The sequence below is a fragment of the Phascolarctos cinereus genome, unplaced genomic scaffold, assembly GCF_003287225.1.
Source record: "Phascolarctos cinereus isolate Bilbo 61053 unplaced genomic scaffold, phaCin_HiC Scaffold_2;HRSCAF=192, whole genome shotgun sequence".
In the NCBI taxonomy this organism is placed as follows: domain Eukaryota; kingdom Metazoa; phylum Chordata; class Mammalia; order Diprotodontia; family Phascolarctidae; genus Phascolarctos; species Phascolarctos cinereus.
Genome location: NW_027555625.1, coordinates 203,350,958 through 203,367,705, shown reverse-complemented (window position 1 = coordinate 203,367,705; position 16,748 = coordinate 203,350,958). Strand labels below are relative to the sequence as shown.

At 39.5% G+C, this 16,748-nt stretch overlaps 1 protein-coding gene across 1 annotated transcript in view; it reads right to left on the bottom strand.

Moving 5' to 3' along the window:
- ATP6V1C2 (ATPase H+ transporting V1 subunit C2) overlaps positions 1–16,064 on the bottom strand; it is a 67,276-nt gene extending 51,212 nt beyond the window's left edge. The window contains 3 exon segments of the mRNA XM_020992633.2: positions 9,371–9,438; positions 13,182–13,343; positions 15,703–16,064. Coding sequence (XP_020848292.1) covers positions 9,371–9,438; positions 13,182–13,313 — 200 coding nt within the window. The 5' untranslated portion in view covers positions 13,314–13,343; positions 15,703–16,064.
- Positions 16,065–16,748: the final 684 nt, after the last annotated feature.

The following is a 16,748-nucleotide window of genomic DNA, read 5'->3' as shown; positions in this document are numbered from 1 at the left end:
TCCTGTATAGGGGACTCAAGAAGATTAGACTGTTTACTTCCTATAAGGGAAAAAGTCATCTGTACTTTTAAGAATGTTATCATTACTTGGATAGTTTTGAAAGAGCATTGGATTGAGTTGGATATAAAGGAATGATTCTAAAAAAATAAAACTGGGTAGGGAGAAATAAAATGGAGCAATTATCTCATTCAAACAAGGGGTGAGTGGAAGCAGGTGGGAGTAGAGGGTTGGTACTGCTGGGTGCTGGTTGAACTGGGTGTAAGAGGAAATAACATACATCTAGAAAGGTTTGAAAATCTTCTAAATTTATTTTTAAAAATAGGAGGGAAGGGGACAGGATAAGGAAGGGATTCTTTTTTTTTTTTAAAGAAGGGATTCTTTAAAATTAAGAACTAGGGAGGTAGCAGTTAGAAGTGAATCAGATGTGTGAGGATAGGATAAAAAGAGAAGGTGACCATGGTAATAGGGAGGAAAAATAGGATGGAGAAAAAACACACAACTAGTAATGATAACTTTGAATGTGAATGGGATGAACTCATCCATAAAATGGAAATGGATAGCATAATGGATTAAAAATCAGAATCCTACAATATGTTGTTTATAAGAAACACTTTTAAAAATGAAAGTTATACAGAGTTAAAATAAAGGGCTGGAATAGAATTTATTATGCTTCAGCTGAGGTAAAAAAAAAGCAGGGGTAGCAATCATGATCTCAAAGTTAAAGCTAAAATAGATTTAATTAAAAGAGATAAACAGTGAGACTATATTTTCTATGTACCATAGAAAAATGAAGTAATAAACCTACATGCACCAAATGCTACAGCATCTAAATTTTGAAAGGAAAAGTTAAATGAATTACAGGTGAAAACAGATAACAACACTACAATAGTGTGGGACTTTAACCTTCCCTTCTCAGAACTAGATAAATCTAACCAAAATATAAACAAGAAAGAAGTTAAGGAGGTGGATAGAATCTTAGATAAGCTAGATATGATATTGTGATTATATATATATATATATATGTATATATATATGTATATATATATATATGTGTGTGTATATATATATATGTATATGTATATGGAGAGAAGTGAAGGAGAATGGAAACAAATATACTTTTTTTTTTCTCAGTGGCACATGGTACCTTTACAAAAATTGACCACATATTATTGTATAAAAACTTTAAAATTGGAAAAAAATTTTATAGTTTCTCAGATAAAGGTCTCATATATCAACTATATAAAATAAAGAACTTAGTCAAGTTTTAAGAATATGAGTCATTCCTCAATTGATGAATGGTCAAAGGATATGTATGATAGGACAGTTTTTTGATGAAGAACTTAAAACTATATATAGTCATATAAAAGTGCTCTAAATCCCCTATTCATTAGAGAAATGTAAATTAAAACAATGTTGAGATATCATTTTACACCTATCAGATTGGCTAAAATGATAGAAGGGGAAAGTGACAAATATTGGAGAGGATGTGGAAAAAATGGGGCTCTAATTTGCTGTTGGTGGAACTGTGAACTGATCCAACCATTTTGGAAAGCAATCTAGAATTAGCCCTAAAGAGTTATAAAACTGTGTATACACTTTGACCTAGCTATACCACTATTAGGTCTGTTTCCCAAGATGATTAGGGAAAAAGTAAAAGAACTTATATGTTCTAAAATATTTATAGCAGTTCTCTTCGTGGTAGAAAAAGAACTGAAAATTGAGGGGATGCCCATCAACTGGGGAATGGCTAAACAAATTGTGGTATATGATTGTGAAAGAATATTATTGTGCTACAAAAAATGATGAGCTGGTTGATTTTAGAAAAACATGGATTTATATGAAATAATGAAGAGCAAAATGAGCAAAACCAAGAGAACGTAGTACACAGTAATAGCGATATTGTTCCATAAATATTCAAATCAGCTATAAGGACCTATGAAGGTGCTATCCACATCCAGAGAAAAAACTGATGAAAAGAACTATGTATAGTATGGTTTTATACACACACACACACACACACACACACACACACACACACACACATACACACACACATTTTTGTGTCTAATGGTAGCCTTCTCTAGGGTAGGGTGGGGATGGAGGGAGAAAAAAAGTACACAGCAGACAACAAAAGAAAACTTAAAAGGAAGTACATAAAAGCAGGGTAGCTTTGAAAATGATATCTAGTATTTATTACACAGTTTTCAAAAAAAAGTAAATAGTATAAAATAGAAACTCATGGTTTTATATTAAATCTTTTTATGTTGTGCTGTGTACATGGAAGTGTTAGTTTTTTTGCTTTTTTATATTTAAGTTAAAAATGAATTTTAAAAAAGAAAAAAGGGAAAAAATGTTTATTGACTGACTCCTACAATGTACAAAGCACTGGGAATGCAAGAATGACATAAGATATATTATAGACCAGGGGTGGGAAACTTTTGGCTTCGAGGCCACATGTGGTCCTCTAGGTCTTCATGTGTGGCCCTCTGACAGAATCTAAATTTCACTGGTAAAATGTGGTGGTTAAACAAGATTGATCTCAAAAGTACTTTCTAGTTTTAAAATCTTTATCCTAAATTAAAGAACTTTTGCTACTGTTAAATTCAACCCAGACCATTTAGAGCTTCTTTAAGCACAAGAAACATGCAATGAAAAACATACGGGATTCCTACCCTCTGAAATTCTCTTTTGCCATTATTCCTCCTCATATTGTAACCCTTTGAGGGAAGGGACCATGTGGCTTTTCTTCTTATCATAATTCAAATAATAAATATTTGTTGTATTAAACAGAAGTCTCAAATTCTCCCACAATACACCTGTACACAATACACATATACCACTACAATACTGTTCCCTGGGGATTATGCTTTATCTTTTCTACTTTCTTGATTCATTGCTCAACACCTTTCTCACTTCACTGTTTATCTCTTCCTTCTCCAAACCATCCTTTACACAGCTACCAAAGTAAAAACTTCTAAAACTCAGCTCTAACCATGTCACTGTCCTGCCTCAAAACCAAAACACAAACTCCTGTACAAGGCAGCATTTGGGCTAAGGTTTGAAGACTTGGTTTGACAATTTAAACTCCTTCACAATCCAGCTCTTCAGCAAACCTTTGCAAGTACGTTATGCTTGACTCCCTTGCATACAGTTTACAATGCAACCTGAAACTGGTCTACCTGCAGGTGTTCACACACAACATTCCATTTCAAGTTTCCATCCCATCCCCACATCTGGAATGCCCTCTTCCCTTCTCTACTTCTTAGACTCTCTCTTCTTTCAAAGCTCATCTCAAGTACTACATATCCTACATGAGATCCTTCCCATTCCTCCCAGCTCCAAAATTTCCTTAAATTTACTTTTTGTATATTCTTATACTTGAACCTTATCTGCCTAATAAGAGAGATAACAGCATAGCATAGTAGATAGAAAACTCACCTCTAAGGTAGGTAGTTCAAGTCCACCTGGGACATCCTGGCTGTGCAACCCTGGGCAAATCAAGCAGCCTCCCAGAGCTCTAAGCAACTCCCTAGGACAAATCTCTAGGAGAAGTTGCAGAGATAATACAGACTTGCATTGACAGAGGAAGTTTCCCCTTGTAGAACTTCTCTATACCAGTGAAATCACAGATCCAGTTCATATCTCCCATAGCGTACACCCAGAGATACTGGAAGCAGCTAGATAACTTAGTGGATAGAGCACTGGGCCTGGAGTCAAGAAGAGTCAAGTTCAAATCTGGCCTCAGACAATTACTAGCCGAGTGACCCTGGTCAAGTCACTTAACCTCTGCCACTGGAGAAGGAAATGGCAAACCACTCCAGAATCTTTGCCAAGAAAACCCCCTGGATAATATTGATGTGCTATGGTCTATGGAGTCACAAAGAGTTGAACATGACTGAATAACAATAAAGAGGCAGAGGTGATGACAATGGAGGCACTTACTTGGGGGAGTCTTTGCAAAAGTGTGGAGAGGGAAATGGAACGTTGCACATAAGGAACAGCAAGAAGGTCAGTTTGGCTAGATAATAAAGCATGTGGAGAGGACTAATGTATAAGAGGCCTGGGAAATAGGATGGAGCTAGGTTGTAAAGGGTTTTAAATGCCAAAGTACCCCATGCACTGTATCTGCAATCTCACACTCAGACTCGGCTCAGCTTTACCAGCAGCCTGGAACCCAAATAAGAAATAGAAGAAGGGAAATAATTTTAGATAAGGAACCAAAAGGTGTTAGAGTCCCAACATTTGCCAATTTTAAGCTATGTAACGTTGGAAAATCACTTCCTCTTTTTGGGCCTCAGTTTCCTCAATTATATAATAAAGGGGCTAGACTAGATGAATCTCTAAATTCCTACCTCTAAGTTTTTTTCAGTCACGAATAATCCATTCACGGATGATTGAGCATATGACTACATGTCCACGCCGTGCTGGACGGGTCACTTCCACTTAGCTAAATTTTAGGACTTTAGTTTCTTCTCCTATAAAATGAGGGGGTTAAATTCTAAAGTCTTCAAATCCTATCTGTCTTCTTGCTGGTGGATTTTATTAGTTTATAAATGAGTAGCTGTGAATGTGGGCTTAACTAGATCCTAGGTAAATAATGTTTGTGTTCATTGTCCATGCTTTGTTCTCCTTCATTAATTCGAGTTACGTCCTAAGAAAGCTCTCGGGACATGTGATGTTTCCACCAGCAATTGTTAACCTGATTAAGATCATTTAAAGGGCTCAAATACTCAGGAAAGGGAGGAAAGTGCTGCTTTCTAAGACTAAAGTATTGATTCCTCAGATGTCAATGCATTGGAACAAAAATAATTAACAGATCCCCCAACAGAACTGCTAGGGAATAAATCAAAAATAGATGAAAACCTCTGAGAGCCAAAAGTTGCCTTACAGCAACATGGAAAAACACTCTGTCTAGCCGAGTAAATAAATAATAAAAGGATATGGAAACAATACACCCTGAAAACTCTTGTACCTTCTCTACTCTCCTGACCAGAGGCGGTGCTGACAGGTTTGTGCTGCCTAGGTTACAAGAACAGCTAGCATTTATTTATCTAATAACACTAAAGCACTTTTCAGAGAATCCAGTAGTCCTTTTCAAAGAACTAAAGCTGGGTATGGGCAGTTTCTTTCAATACTCTATTCCTTATAAGCATCCTATACATTATTTGTTCCCACTGTGAGGGCAGGGGTGGCTGGCAGGTTAACCACCCTTTGGCTATACTACTGTTGAGCTTGAACTAACTCTTTGTAGTAGTCAAAACAGATCATGTCTATCTTCTGGAAGCAATGATGTCCAAGGGAAAGAGTGCCAGATTTATAGACTGGAGACCTGGGTTTGAATCCTGCTACTGCTTACTAGCTATATTACTTTAGAAAGTTATTTAACAAATCTGGGCCGGCTTTCTCACCTGTAATAGTTAGGGGTGAGGAGGATGGGGGTGGGGGTATGGGTGGGAGAGGGGGGCTGCTGTTGGCCTAGGTGATCTTTAGGGCTCTTTCCAACTCAAATCTTAATTTTCTTCTTCGATTATGGTTGACACAGTATCTACTACTTGTTTCTGTTTTGGCCAGAAACCCTGAGGGTCTTCCCCTCCCAGACTGATTTTTTTTTTTTTGACCAGATAAAAGAGGCCATTCTTTGCCTCATTTTCACCTAGCCTTAATCACTGGATGGTCATTGCTTCAGACAAACTGAGACCTGGGAAATACCTTAGCTTAAAAAGTCCAAGGCCTCCCACTGCATCAAGGCCATCTCCAGTCGTCCTGGTGAATATCTTGTCACTGGACCCAGATGGCTCTGGTGGAGAGAGTAAGGCCAGTGACTTTGCACAGCCCTGCTTGACTTCCTGACTTAAACCCAATTCACTTGCAAGTCATAACATCTCCTTCAGGAATGAAGGGCAAACAACAATTCATATTGAAAATTAAGACATGTCAGATACTTTATTTTCTTTTGGATCTCACTGCTTCCATAAATCAGTAATGATTTATACTGACTGCCACATAAAGTCAGTTCTAGCTGCTACTTTATGTAGCCAGATAATTAACATGCCAATTACACTTATTTTTATATATTTTCTTTCCATGAATTTTTTTGACCCTGAATGTAAGGTATGATGGAAAGAGCAATCACACAACTCTAAAACTCAAAAGGACCTTAGAGATAATAATAATTAGTGACATATGTATAATGTTTTAAGCATATTATCTCATACGATCCTCACCACAAACCTGAGAGAAAAGTTCTGAAGTAGGTATTATATTCATTTTACAAATGGGGAAACTGAGACTGAGAAAAATAGAGTGACTGCCCATGGCTAGTTAGTATATAAGTGATGATTTGAACCCAGTTCTTCTTGATTCCATGTTCCACATTTTATCCTCTATGCCATGCTGTCTTCTCTTTTCAATTTCTGAGATCACAGTTTGTTGGAGAGGGTGGGGGCAGAGCAAGAATCAAAATCCAAGTGTCCTGACTCCCTAAGTCCAGTGTTCCTTCCACTACATTATAGATGAAGGCTGCTTCTTTTTGGTGAACTAGAATCTTCTACCAGACTCTGTCATCTAGTCCCACTCTGCTGTCAGTAATTCAGTGTGTGACCTTGCAAGCCACCTACCTCACAGGGTCCCAATTTTCTTACTTTAAAATCAAGAAGATTAATTAGCCAGATCTCTATAGCTCCTTCAAGCTCTTAATCTGTGATTCTAATTATATTATACAGTATATACACATACACATGCTCACATACCTCTATCTAGGTAGGTTTTATTAATATGTTTGCATAGCACCACAAGCAAGCTAGATGGCAAACCCATACACAGAAGAAACTTTACAGTAGGATGGAGACAGCAAAACACTTCATTGGTACATTGAACATACTACTCAGAATTGTAGCCAATTGTTACATACACACACACACACACACACATACAGAGAGACAGAGAGAGAGAGAGAGACGGTACAGGGTGAGTTGAATATGAAGGGATTACATGTAAAAAACAAAATTAAGAGGTGAGAGAGAATTGTACGGGGAGAAAGAGAAAGGAAAAGATAGAATGGAGTAAATTATCTCACATAAATGAGTCAAGAAAAAGCTTTTACAGTAGAGGGGAAGAGGGGGAAGGTGAGAGAGAAAGAATGACTCTTACTCTCATCGGATTTGGCTTAAGGAGGGAATAACATACACACTCAAATGGGTATGGAAATCTATTTTGCCCTACAGGAAAATAGGGGGAAAGAGGAGGGGGGGGAGAATGATAGAAGGGAGGGCAGATTGGGGGAGGGGGTAATCAGAAGCAAACACTTTTGAGGAGGGACAGGGTCAAAGGAGAGAATAGAATAAACAGGAGAGCAGGGTAGGATGGAAGGAATTAGTATTTCACAACATTACTATTATGGAAGTATTTTGCATGACTATACATATATAACCTATATTGAATTGCTTGCCTTTTCAATAAGAGTGGGTGGGGAGGGAGGAAAAGAGAGAGTTTAGAACTCAAAGTTTTAAAAATGAATGTTAAAAATTGTTTTTACATGCAACTGGGAAATAAGATATACAGGCAATGGGGTAGAAATCTATCTTGCCCTACAGGAAAATAGAAGGGGAAGGGGATAAGAGAAGACAGGGAAGGGGATAAGAGAAGACAGGGAAGGGGATAAGAAAAGACGGAGGGGTGATAGAAGGGAGAGCAGATTGAGGGAAGTATTCAAGGGGTATTCAAAATGCAGGATGTCTTGGGTGGGGAGAGGGGAGAGATGAGAAAATTTGAAACTCAAAATCTTGTGGAAGTGAATGTTGAAAACTAAAAATAAATAAATTACTTTAAAAAATTATTTAAAAAAAAGAATTATAGCCAATTGTTACAGCAGTACCTAATTATTAGAACATCTTAAGGTAACATTAATACCTATCAATTATTAGGCAGTGTAATATAGTTAAAAAAAAAAGAACACAGAGACAACATCAAACGACTTCAGTTTGAATCTCAGTTCTCTTACTTTAAATGAATAAATGGATAGATGACTGGTCCAATGAATGAATGAATAACATTTATTAAGCATTTACTATGCATGATCTTCTCATCTGTAAAATGAGTTGGCTATATTAGATCATTTCTATGGTCCCATTCACCCACAAATAGGTCTTCCAGAGCAGAGACTTTCATTTTTGTCTCTGCATCCCCAGCAGTGTGACATAGTGGATCAGGAACCAGCTTCTAAACCAGGAAGACCTGGGTCTCATATATACTAGTTGTGTGACTGGGCAAGTGACTCAACCTCTCAGTGTTCTAGATGACTCCAAGTTGCAGAGAAGGTGTCAACCTGAATTGATAGGTGGAGTTTCCTCACCAGAATCTCTCCATACTAATGACATCATAGCCCTATCCCCAGCACCTAGCACAGTGACTCAAACATAAAATGTACTTAATGTTTGCTTAATTGAGTTTAATTCTGGCTTTAAATCCTATGAATTGTTCTAGGCTATCATTCTGCCCCTCCCCAAATTATGGAAAATGCCGATCATTTTCCCCTTAGAATTTCCCAAAGCAAGTACCCAGATCTTATCATCTCACCCTCACAATACCTCACTAACCAGACCAAAAGCTAAGTAGAATCACCCAATTTTACAGGTAAGCAAAATGCAAAACATTTATTCATTCAATCATTCATTCAATAAACAATTAACAAGTGCCTTCCAATTTTTTCCAGGTTTCACAAATCTTAAACTCCCTCAAGATTAGGGCTACTATATAGTATCCCACATCCAACAAACAGGTACATATTACTTACTACCATTTTTACAAATAACAATACTATTAGGCAATTGGTAGGGAGGTAGAGAGATTTCCCAATGCCTATCATATAACAGCAACCATAAATACCAATTATTTTTCAACTATGTTCCCTGGACCCCCAATATCTTCACATTTCAAAGCTCATATCCACTGTCCTCCCTCTTAGACTGATACTCCACACAGCATTTCATAGTCAGAATTGTGTCCTAAAAGAAATACAGGGGGTTTCGCAACCTCAAAAAGTAGGAAAACTACAGCTCTAAACAATGCTCAGGGCTATTTCTAGAAGGAAAGAAAACTTCTTGATTCCTAGAGCTTAATGCTAAGAGTCCTACTTTTATTTCAGAATAATTGCCTTGAAAATTATGGTCTTCTTTAGGAACACATTATCTAAGCAAGTGAGTCACCAGGATGACCCTGCAGCCCTTAGAGAACTGTTGTCTCCTCTGTCCACTATGCTGGTTTACTACCACCAGGTTTAGACAGGTATGGGTTCAGTTAATACAAAAACACTGTGTCCTTTAAAAACAATGTCAGATTCTCACTTGTATGTAGTAAATAAGAACTATTTTACCTTTCAGCGAAGCTATCAAGTTTCCCCAACTCATCTGAGAGACCAACAAGAGAATCCAAGGTCCCCACCTGTAAAAAGTATAAATAAATTAAATGTACAAAAGATTTATGGGAAAGATGCTTTGTGATTTTTTTTAACAGCTTCTAGTGGGAAATTCTATGGTAGCCTACTTGAGAGAGCCATTCATTGTTAGATAAATTAATCCAGAGTCTAGAAACTTGGTTAGAAATCTTTAATGATAGAAACTTGGGACTTTAGATTCTCCCCACTGTCATATTTTTTTCCCATAGGAAAGACTGCATGTTATCTTGTGGTAGGTCCTATTTCTCATTTTCTTCACAGAATAGAAAATAGCAATTTTGCAGTTTGATTTCAGCAAGAGATACCTGTGGAAGCAAACTTGAAAACTTAGTAAAATGTCAGCTCCTTTCAGGGACTATTTCTATTTTTGTCTTTATACAATCAGAAACTAGCATAGTCCTTTACACACAGTAGACACTTATTGTTTATTAAATTAACAATCAAATTAAGAACTTAAATTTTAAAAAGCATTTCTATTTCAAGTGATTTCAACTAGCACCTTCTTGAATTTTCTTGGCTGCTACAGACAAAGGATCTGGCTTGGGTGGGGCTTCTTTAGGGTCATCCCGGAAACAGCCATATTCTTAGATATTCTGAAAGTTTACAAACATTCCTTCAGCTCACCAAAGGGATTAAAGAAGGAATAAGAGTATGCACAACAATGCCCAATTATCTCTGATAAAATGATGTACTGTGGCTTCTCTTCCCCAAGGGTCCTCCCTCCCAATCCCCCAGCACATGAATGTTTACTATTTCTATTTAAAAAGACAACCCAGAATCAAGGGCTTAAATTCAGGGCTTCTTCTACTTGTGTGACCTCAGGTAAATCACTTAGTATCTCTGGCTCCCAGTGTCCAAGTCTACAAAATGGAGGAACATTGGACTATGGACCTCCAAGGTCTTAAATCTATGTTCTTCTCTGAGCCTCGATTTCTTCATCTATAAAATGAGACTAATAGTACATGAAGGGATTTCCTGTGCTTATCTCTATTTTTGAAATAAAGAAAGCTTGAGCTCTGGCAGAAGTTGAAACAAGGGTGCTTAATCTAGGGTCCTGGAACTTTTTCAATAAATGAGGAGGAGTCAGTAGGGGGTAATCAGAAGCAAATACTTTTGAGGAGGGACAGGGTCAAAGGAGAGAATAGAATAAACAGGAGAGCAGGGTAGGATGGAAGGAATTATAGTTAGTATTTGACAACATTACCCCCTACCCTGTAGGGCAAAATAGATTTCCATACCCTTTTAAGTGTTATTCCCTCCTTAAGCCAAATCTGATGAGAGTAAGATTCTTCTTTCCCTCCTCCCCCCTTTTCCCCTCTACTGTAAAATGTAAATAAAAAAGTAGTTCAATATAATTAAGTCTCCTTTATAATTCTATATATTTTATTTTATGCAGTAAAACTGTATTCCAAGGCACCCATAAGCTTCACTAGACTACCAAAGGGATCTATGATATACAAATAAAAAATTGAAGAACCCCTGATCTAAGAGCAGTGGGTGTATACATCATTATTTTAAACATCTGGATCATTACTTCTACAAGTCTTTCCTCTTTCCCCACCTGCTAGTGGCCTGCTTCTCAAAACTACACTATACTCATTTTGTATGTAATTTACATACACATATATGTATGTACACGTAAGCTCACATAGCAAGTGCTTAATGTTTATTGATTGATTAAGCAAAGAACTGTCTTCCTTTTCTCTTTATATTTCATAGTGCCTAGCCTGTTAGGCATTTAATTAATGTTTGCTTGACTGATTCCAGATGTCCATTTACTACTTCTTAAGCATCCATAGTTCTCTTTTCTATGGTTTTTTTTAAAGGTTTGTAGAACACTTTCTGACAACAAAATCCTATGAGGTAAGGAGCATAATCATATTAAATGTGGATATCCTGTCCCCAGTAGTCTGCCTTCTAAGGCAGAATGACATACAAATAGACCTACTTTCAAAATAAAACCATTTTGCTAATATATATTAATCTCCTTAAGATTTACTTTGGCAATGTGATATAGTGGCAAGGGTGCTGTACTTCCAGTTTGGAAGGAACTGGGTTCAAGTCCAGGCTTTGATATTCATTAGTTATGTAACACTAGGCAAGCCAGTACCTTCCTAAGCCTCAGTTTCTTCAATATAATGAAGACATTAAGGGCTACTCTATTGGCTTAGGCTTTGTAAACCTTAACAGCACTACATAAATGGGAGTTTTTGTTTATTTCCCACTGAAAGCAACTCCAGTCTCTCCATTTTCACTTTCATCTTGGGAAGGGAAGTATGCACCTAGTTGATGTAAGAAGTTAGTCAAGGAGGTAGGGGAATTAATTGATTTTGTAAAATTATTTCTGCCAGGCCAGGGTGACACACACTTCGTACTACTTGAGAGGCTGAGGCTGGTGAATCACTTGAGCTCTGGAGTTCTGAGCTAGGATAGGGCTAAAGCCATCCAGGGTCTCTGCTAAGTCAGACACCATTATGGTGATTCCCAAGGGCACAAGGGCCCCAAGCTGCCTACTGAGGCCAGGTCAGAAACAGTACAGGTCAAAGCTTCAGAGCTTTGGGCCTATGAGTAGCTTCTGTACTTAGAACCTGGGTGTGCTAGGGAGAGACCTGGTCTCAAAAAAAAAAAGGCTTATGCAACTAAGCATTGTGAATTCAAGAATGTTTTCCTTTTCATATTGAATAAAGGGTATGGGAACAATGCCAAGGCATATGGGAACCAAAAAGTGATCTTGGGCATGAACACTGACTTTCTTTCCCTTCATACCTTCCCTAAAGTGGGTCAAAAGTATACTTAAGGCTGGAGACAAACAAGGCAAATTCCAAACTATAGCATATTATTAGTCCTTACCAGACGGAATTAGAATGGGAATTTAAGATCAAACCAGGAGTTTAACTCTGACAGCCAATCAGCAGACTTTCCTAGATGACTTTCAACAGGGAAGAAACAAGTGTTTTGAAACAAAGATGGAGGTAGCTAGTTCTACCTTTAATGGAACCCACCCACAACTGGGAGATAGTGCTCTCTCCTTATCCAAAAGTTTGTTAGCTATTCTGCAGAAAGTCTCTCTGATCCTTCTGTCATCCATCCCTTCCGATGATACCACAATGAATCCGAAGACTGATTCCTCCTCATCTTCCAAGTACTGTAAAATCAGACTTTTCTACCATCCACTGTTGGCATATGTGATACAGGAGAAAATTTGCTGATTCTGAGTTCAAATCATACCTCTGATGCATACTACCTGTGTAACCCTTTCATTTAAACTCATTGGGCCTCTGTTTACTCACCTACAAAAATGAGGAAGTTAGTCCGTGGCCTCTGAGATCCATTCTAGCTCAAGATCTAGAATCCTATGGCCATTTGCTCTTGATGGCCATTTCTATCTTCCATTTTTCCAAAGGACCATCCGTAATAGATGGCCTTCACAGTACCATCTCACTTTTTATAGGACCATAGGTTTAGAGCGGGAAGGGACCATAAAGTCATCTAGTCTAACCCTTTCATTTTACAGATGAGGAAACCGAGGCAGTTATGTTAAGTGACTTGCCTAAACCATAACTCAGATGCTTACACTATAATACAGTACTCTTTCCACAAAATCAAATTAACTCTCTTCTTCCAGGATGCTAAAATGAGGAGCAGCCTTTCCCCTCCCTCTCTGTAATTATTGCTTTTTTCTTTCCTCTCTCCCAACCCTCCCCAGATCTTCTAATTTCTAGGACTTTACCTTGAAGTCAGGAATGGCAAATTTGGTGTTGTGGGACAGATTAGACTTCGAGGTTACTGTGTTCATCCGTTCCAGAGCCTGCAAATTCTCCTTATCTCCAGGTGCAGAAATTAACCAAAATTCTGATGACATGTTTGAAGTCTTCTCTTTTAGTCAAGGTTACTGAGCAAACATACAAAAAAGAAAACCAACACATGAAAGAAAAAAGTGTAAGGGCCTTCCTACCTGCTTTTTCTTCTTCCTAGTACCAGTTCTATAGGATTGAGGATAGGGATTAGACCTGTCACAGGTAGATACGGTGTAGTGCATGGAGAAGTAGCCTTAGATTGGATTTGGATTCAAATCTTTGGAGTCAGCCAAGGTTAGAATCATTGCCATGACTTCAGGCAAGTCACTTTCTCTCCGGGCCTCAGGTACCACTACTGTAAAATGATGGAGTTTGACTATAGTTTAGCATAAACTTTGATAAACTGGAAAGAGTCCAAAGGAGGACAACCAGGATGGTGAAAGGCCATGAATTTAAAGTCATATGGTTATTGATTGAAGGAAATGGGGAAATTTAGCTCAGAGGATTGGACTCAGGAGGACAAGAGAACAAATAATTGAAACCTTTAGCACAGTGCCTGGCACACTGCAGGTACTTAATAAATATTTATTAGTTGATTTACTGATTGATGAGAAAAGTGTATTAAACTTGTTCTGTTTGGCCCCAGAGGGCAGAACCAGGAACAAGGTAAGTTGTAAAGAGGCAAATTTAGGCTTGCAATAAGGAAAAATTAAAACTGCTCAAGAGCATAATCAGCTGTCTCAAGAGATAACTGGTTCTGAAAGGTCTTCAAGCTAGATGACCTCTTCTCAGGAATGCTGTAGTAGATACTGCTCTTTGGTATGGATTGAATTAGATGGCACTGAGGTCCCTTTCACCTCTAAAATTTTGTGCCTCCTTTCCACTTTAAATTCCACAGTCCTAAAGCAGTCTTAAAGATGAGAAGCACCTAGTCCTAAGGGCTATGAGCCCTGGACTAGTCAGAAGCTTGGCCTCCTGAGTGTGAAAGGCCTTGGAAGTACCTTCTTTCTTGGGGTTGTTCCAACTGGTTCCTGGGGAGGAGGAGGTATAGGTGGTGGTGGAGGTGGAAGAGTGGAAGGAGGTTTTCCATTTCCTTTCCCTCCACCCCATTCCAGTGACAAATGCCCATATGACCTCATAAAAACATGTAATAATCAGGAGGCCTAGCTGGAGAACTTGATGTTCCTTTAACATGATATCCACCTTTTGAGCGGGGAGGCGAGGGGAGAAGGGGAGTAATAGAGATGAGATTTCCCTCCTTTTGGAAAGAAAAACCTTAGCGGTTTAGTATTAGATTTGGAGTCAAAAAGCCTGGGTTTGAATTCTGGCTCTAACATTTAGTAATTGAGTTTTTTGTTTTGTTTTGTTTTTGTTTTTACTTTGAACAAGTCATTTTCCCTCTGTGGTTCAGTCTCCTGGTTTCTGAAGTTAAAGGAGTGGAATACATGATTTTACATCCTTGCAGTTCTAACATCAGTAATAACTACAGACCTACATAATTGAACATGCCTTTGCTAGTCTCTTCAGAAAAACCCTTAACATCTGGTGTACAGAGGACCTCGAATGTCTTCCTTTAGAGAAGTAGCTTATAGCCAGCCCGGCTTCTAACCCCTGGTACCTAGGAATTTCTGCCCAAGTGTTCTTACCACTAAAACCTATTAGTTCTGCTCATTCGAACACAAATACACCCACACACATTACTTCTTCCCATTGTCTCTCCTCCCTCTAGGTGTTTATCTGGCTTTCCTTCCTCTCTAGTACCTCCTGTTTTTAGATGACCAAGATGAGAGTTAAAGAGGGCTCTGCTCCGTGGATTAAAAAAACACCAAACACCCTGAATTTTACTAAAAGAAACTGATATCTAATGCTTTGAGGCAATTTTTAATCGGCTAACCCCAATTCCCTTTTCACATCTTCATTGCAAAGAATCTGGGGATGGATTGCTCCTATTCTCAGGGGACTGAAGAGGTGCCCCTGCAACCCGAATTGCCTAATGTTGATGTGACAACTCAAAAGATTGTCAGCTGCCTCATAGTTTCCTTCGAGAGGCAGGGAGATGTAGTGGTCTTGGTTCGTAGACGGGGTTCCAGTTTGAACTCTGATCCTTACCAGCCTTGTGACCTTCACCCCTGAACTTAAATTTCCCAGCCGGTCAAAAACGGATAATACTGCCTGCTCTTAGTGCCTCACAGGAATGTAGTGAGGGAAGGGACTGCTACACCTGAAAAAGCTGTAGAGATGTGAGCTACCTGAATTCTGGACTTCCCATTCAGAAATGACGGCGAGCGAGTACCCAGAGTAAAACTGAAGCGAATATAAATGCAGGTGGAAGTTTCCTTTCCTCCTTCTACCTGTTTCCAGATAGCGAATGGTCTGGGCTCTCCCGACTCGCTGGCTCCCTTCTTCACCCACCCTCTCTCGGCAACACTTTCCCAATTTTCTCCCGGCACTTACCTGGCGTAGAATGAAGGGGGCTCGCATGCCAGGGTGCGTGGGAAGGACCGGGGGCAGAGAGACTGGAGGCGGGAAGCAGACGCGAGCTCCGGTTCGGGACGATGCGTTCGATCCGCCTGGGCAGCCTTGGGGTGAGGGCACCTTCGGCCCTTCGGGGAGTCGGTTCAGGCACTGCTTGGGCTGGGAGTGGAGTGTGTTGGGCTGCTTCTCGCAACTGGTTGCCGGGGTAGCTGGAGGGCAGGTGCTACCCTCTTTGCCCAGATCACTCCCGGGTGCGCGAGAGTCCCGGCTCCCAGGCGGTTGCGGCTCCAGCTGCTCCCGCCGGCCCCACCCCGACCGCCTGGCGTTTTATTCCCCAGCAGCAGCTCGGGAAGTAGCTCGACTGCCCCCACCTACCTGCGGATTTGCATACGGTACCAGGTCGCCTGTCGCAGGGCCCCTGCTGGCTCTCTCTGACTTACCTGGCCTCTCCCCCTTCCATCCTAAGCTCCTAGGCCACCGGACTCTCTTTCTGGGCATCATCAGAATAACAGCAGCTGGCATTTATATAGCTAGTGAGGATTTGCAAAGTGTTTTCCATGCACTAGTTCGTTTGAACCTGTCAACTACACTGTGAAGTATATCCTAAAGATATTATTGCCCCTTGTTTTACAGGTGAGAAAACTGAGGCTAAGAAAAGTTAAATGACTTACTCGGGGTCACACAGCTGTCTGAGGAAGAATCATTAGACAAATACGCGCGAGCGCACACACACACACACACACACACACACACACACACACACACACACACACACACTCCTACCAAACGATACCGTGGAATTTTGTTGTTGTTCAGTCGCGTCTCACTCTTCGAGACACCTTTGGGGTTTTCTTGGCAAAGACATTGGAGTGGTTCGCCATTTCCTTCTCCAGCTCATTTTATAGATGAGGAAACTGAGGCAAACAGGGTTAAGTGACCTGGCCAGGGTAACACAGCTAGGAAGTGTCTGCAGCTGGATTTGAATTCAGGTCTTCTTTATTCCAAGCCTGGTGCTCTATCCACTG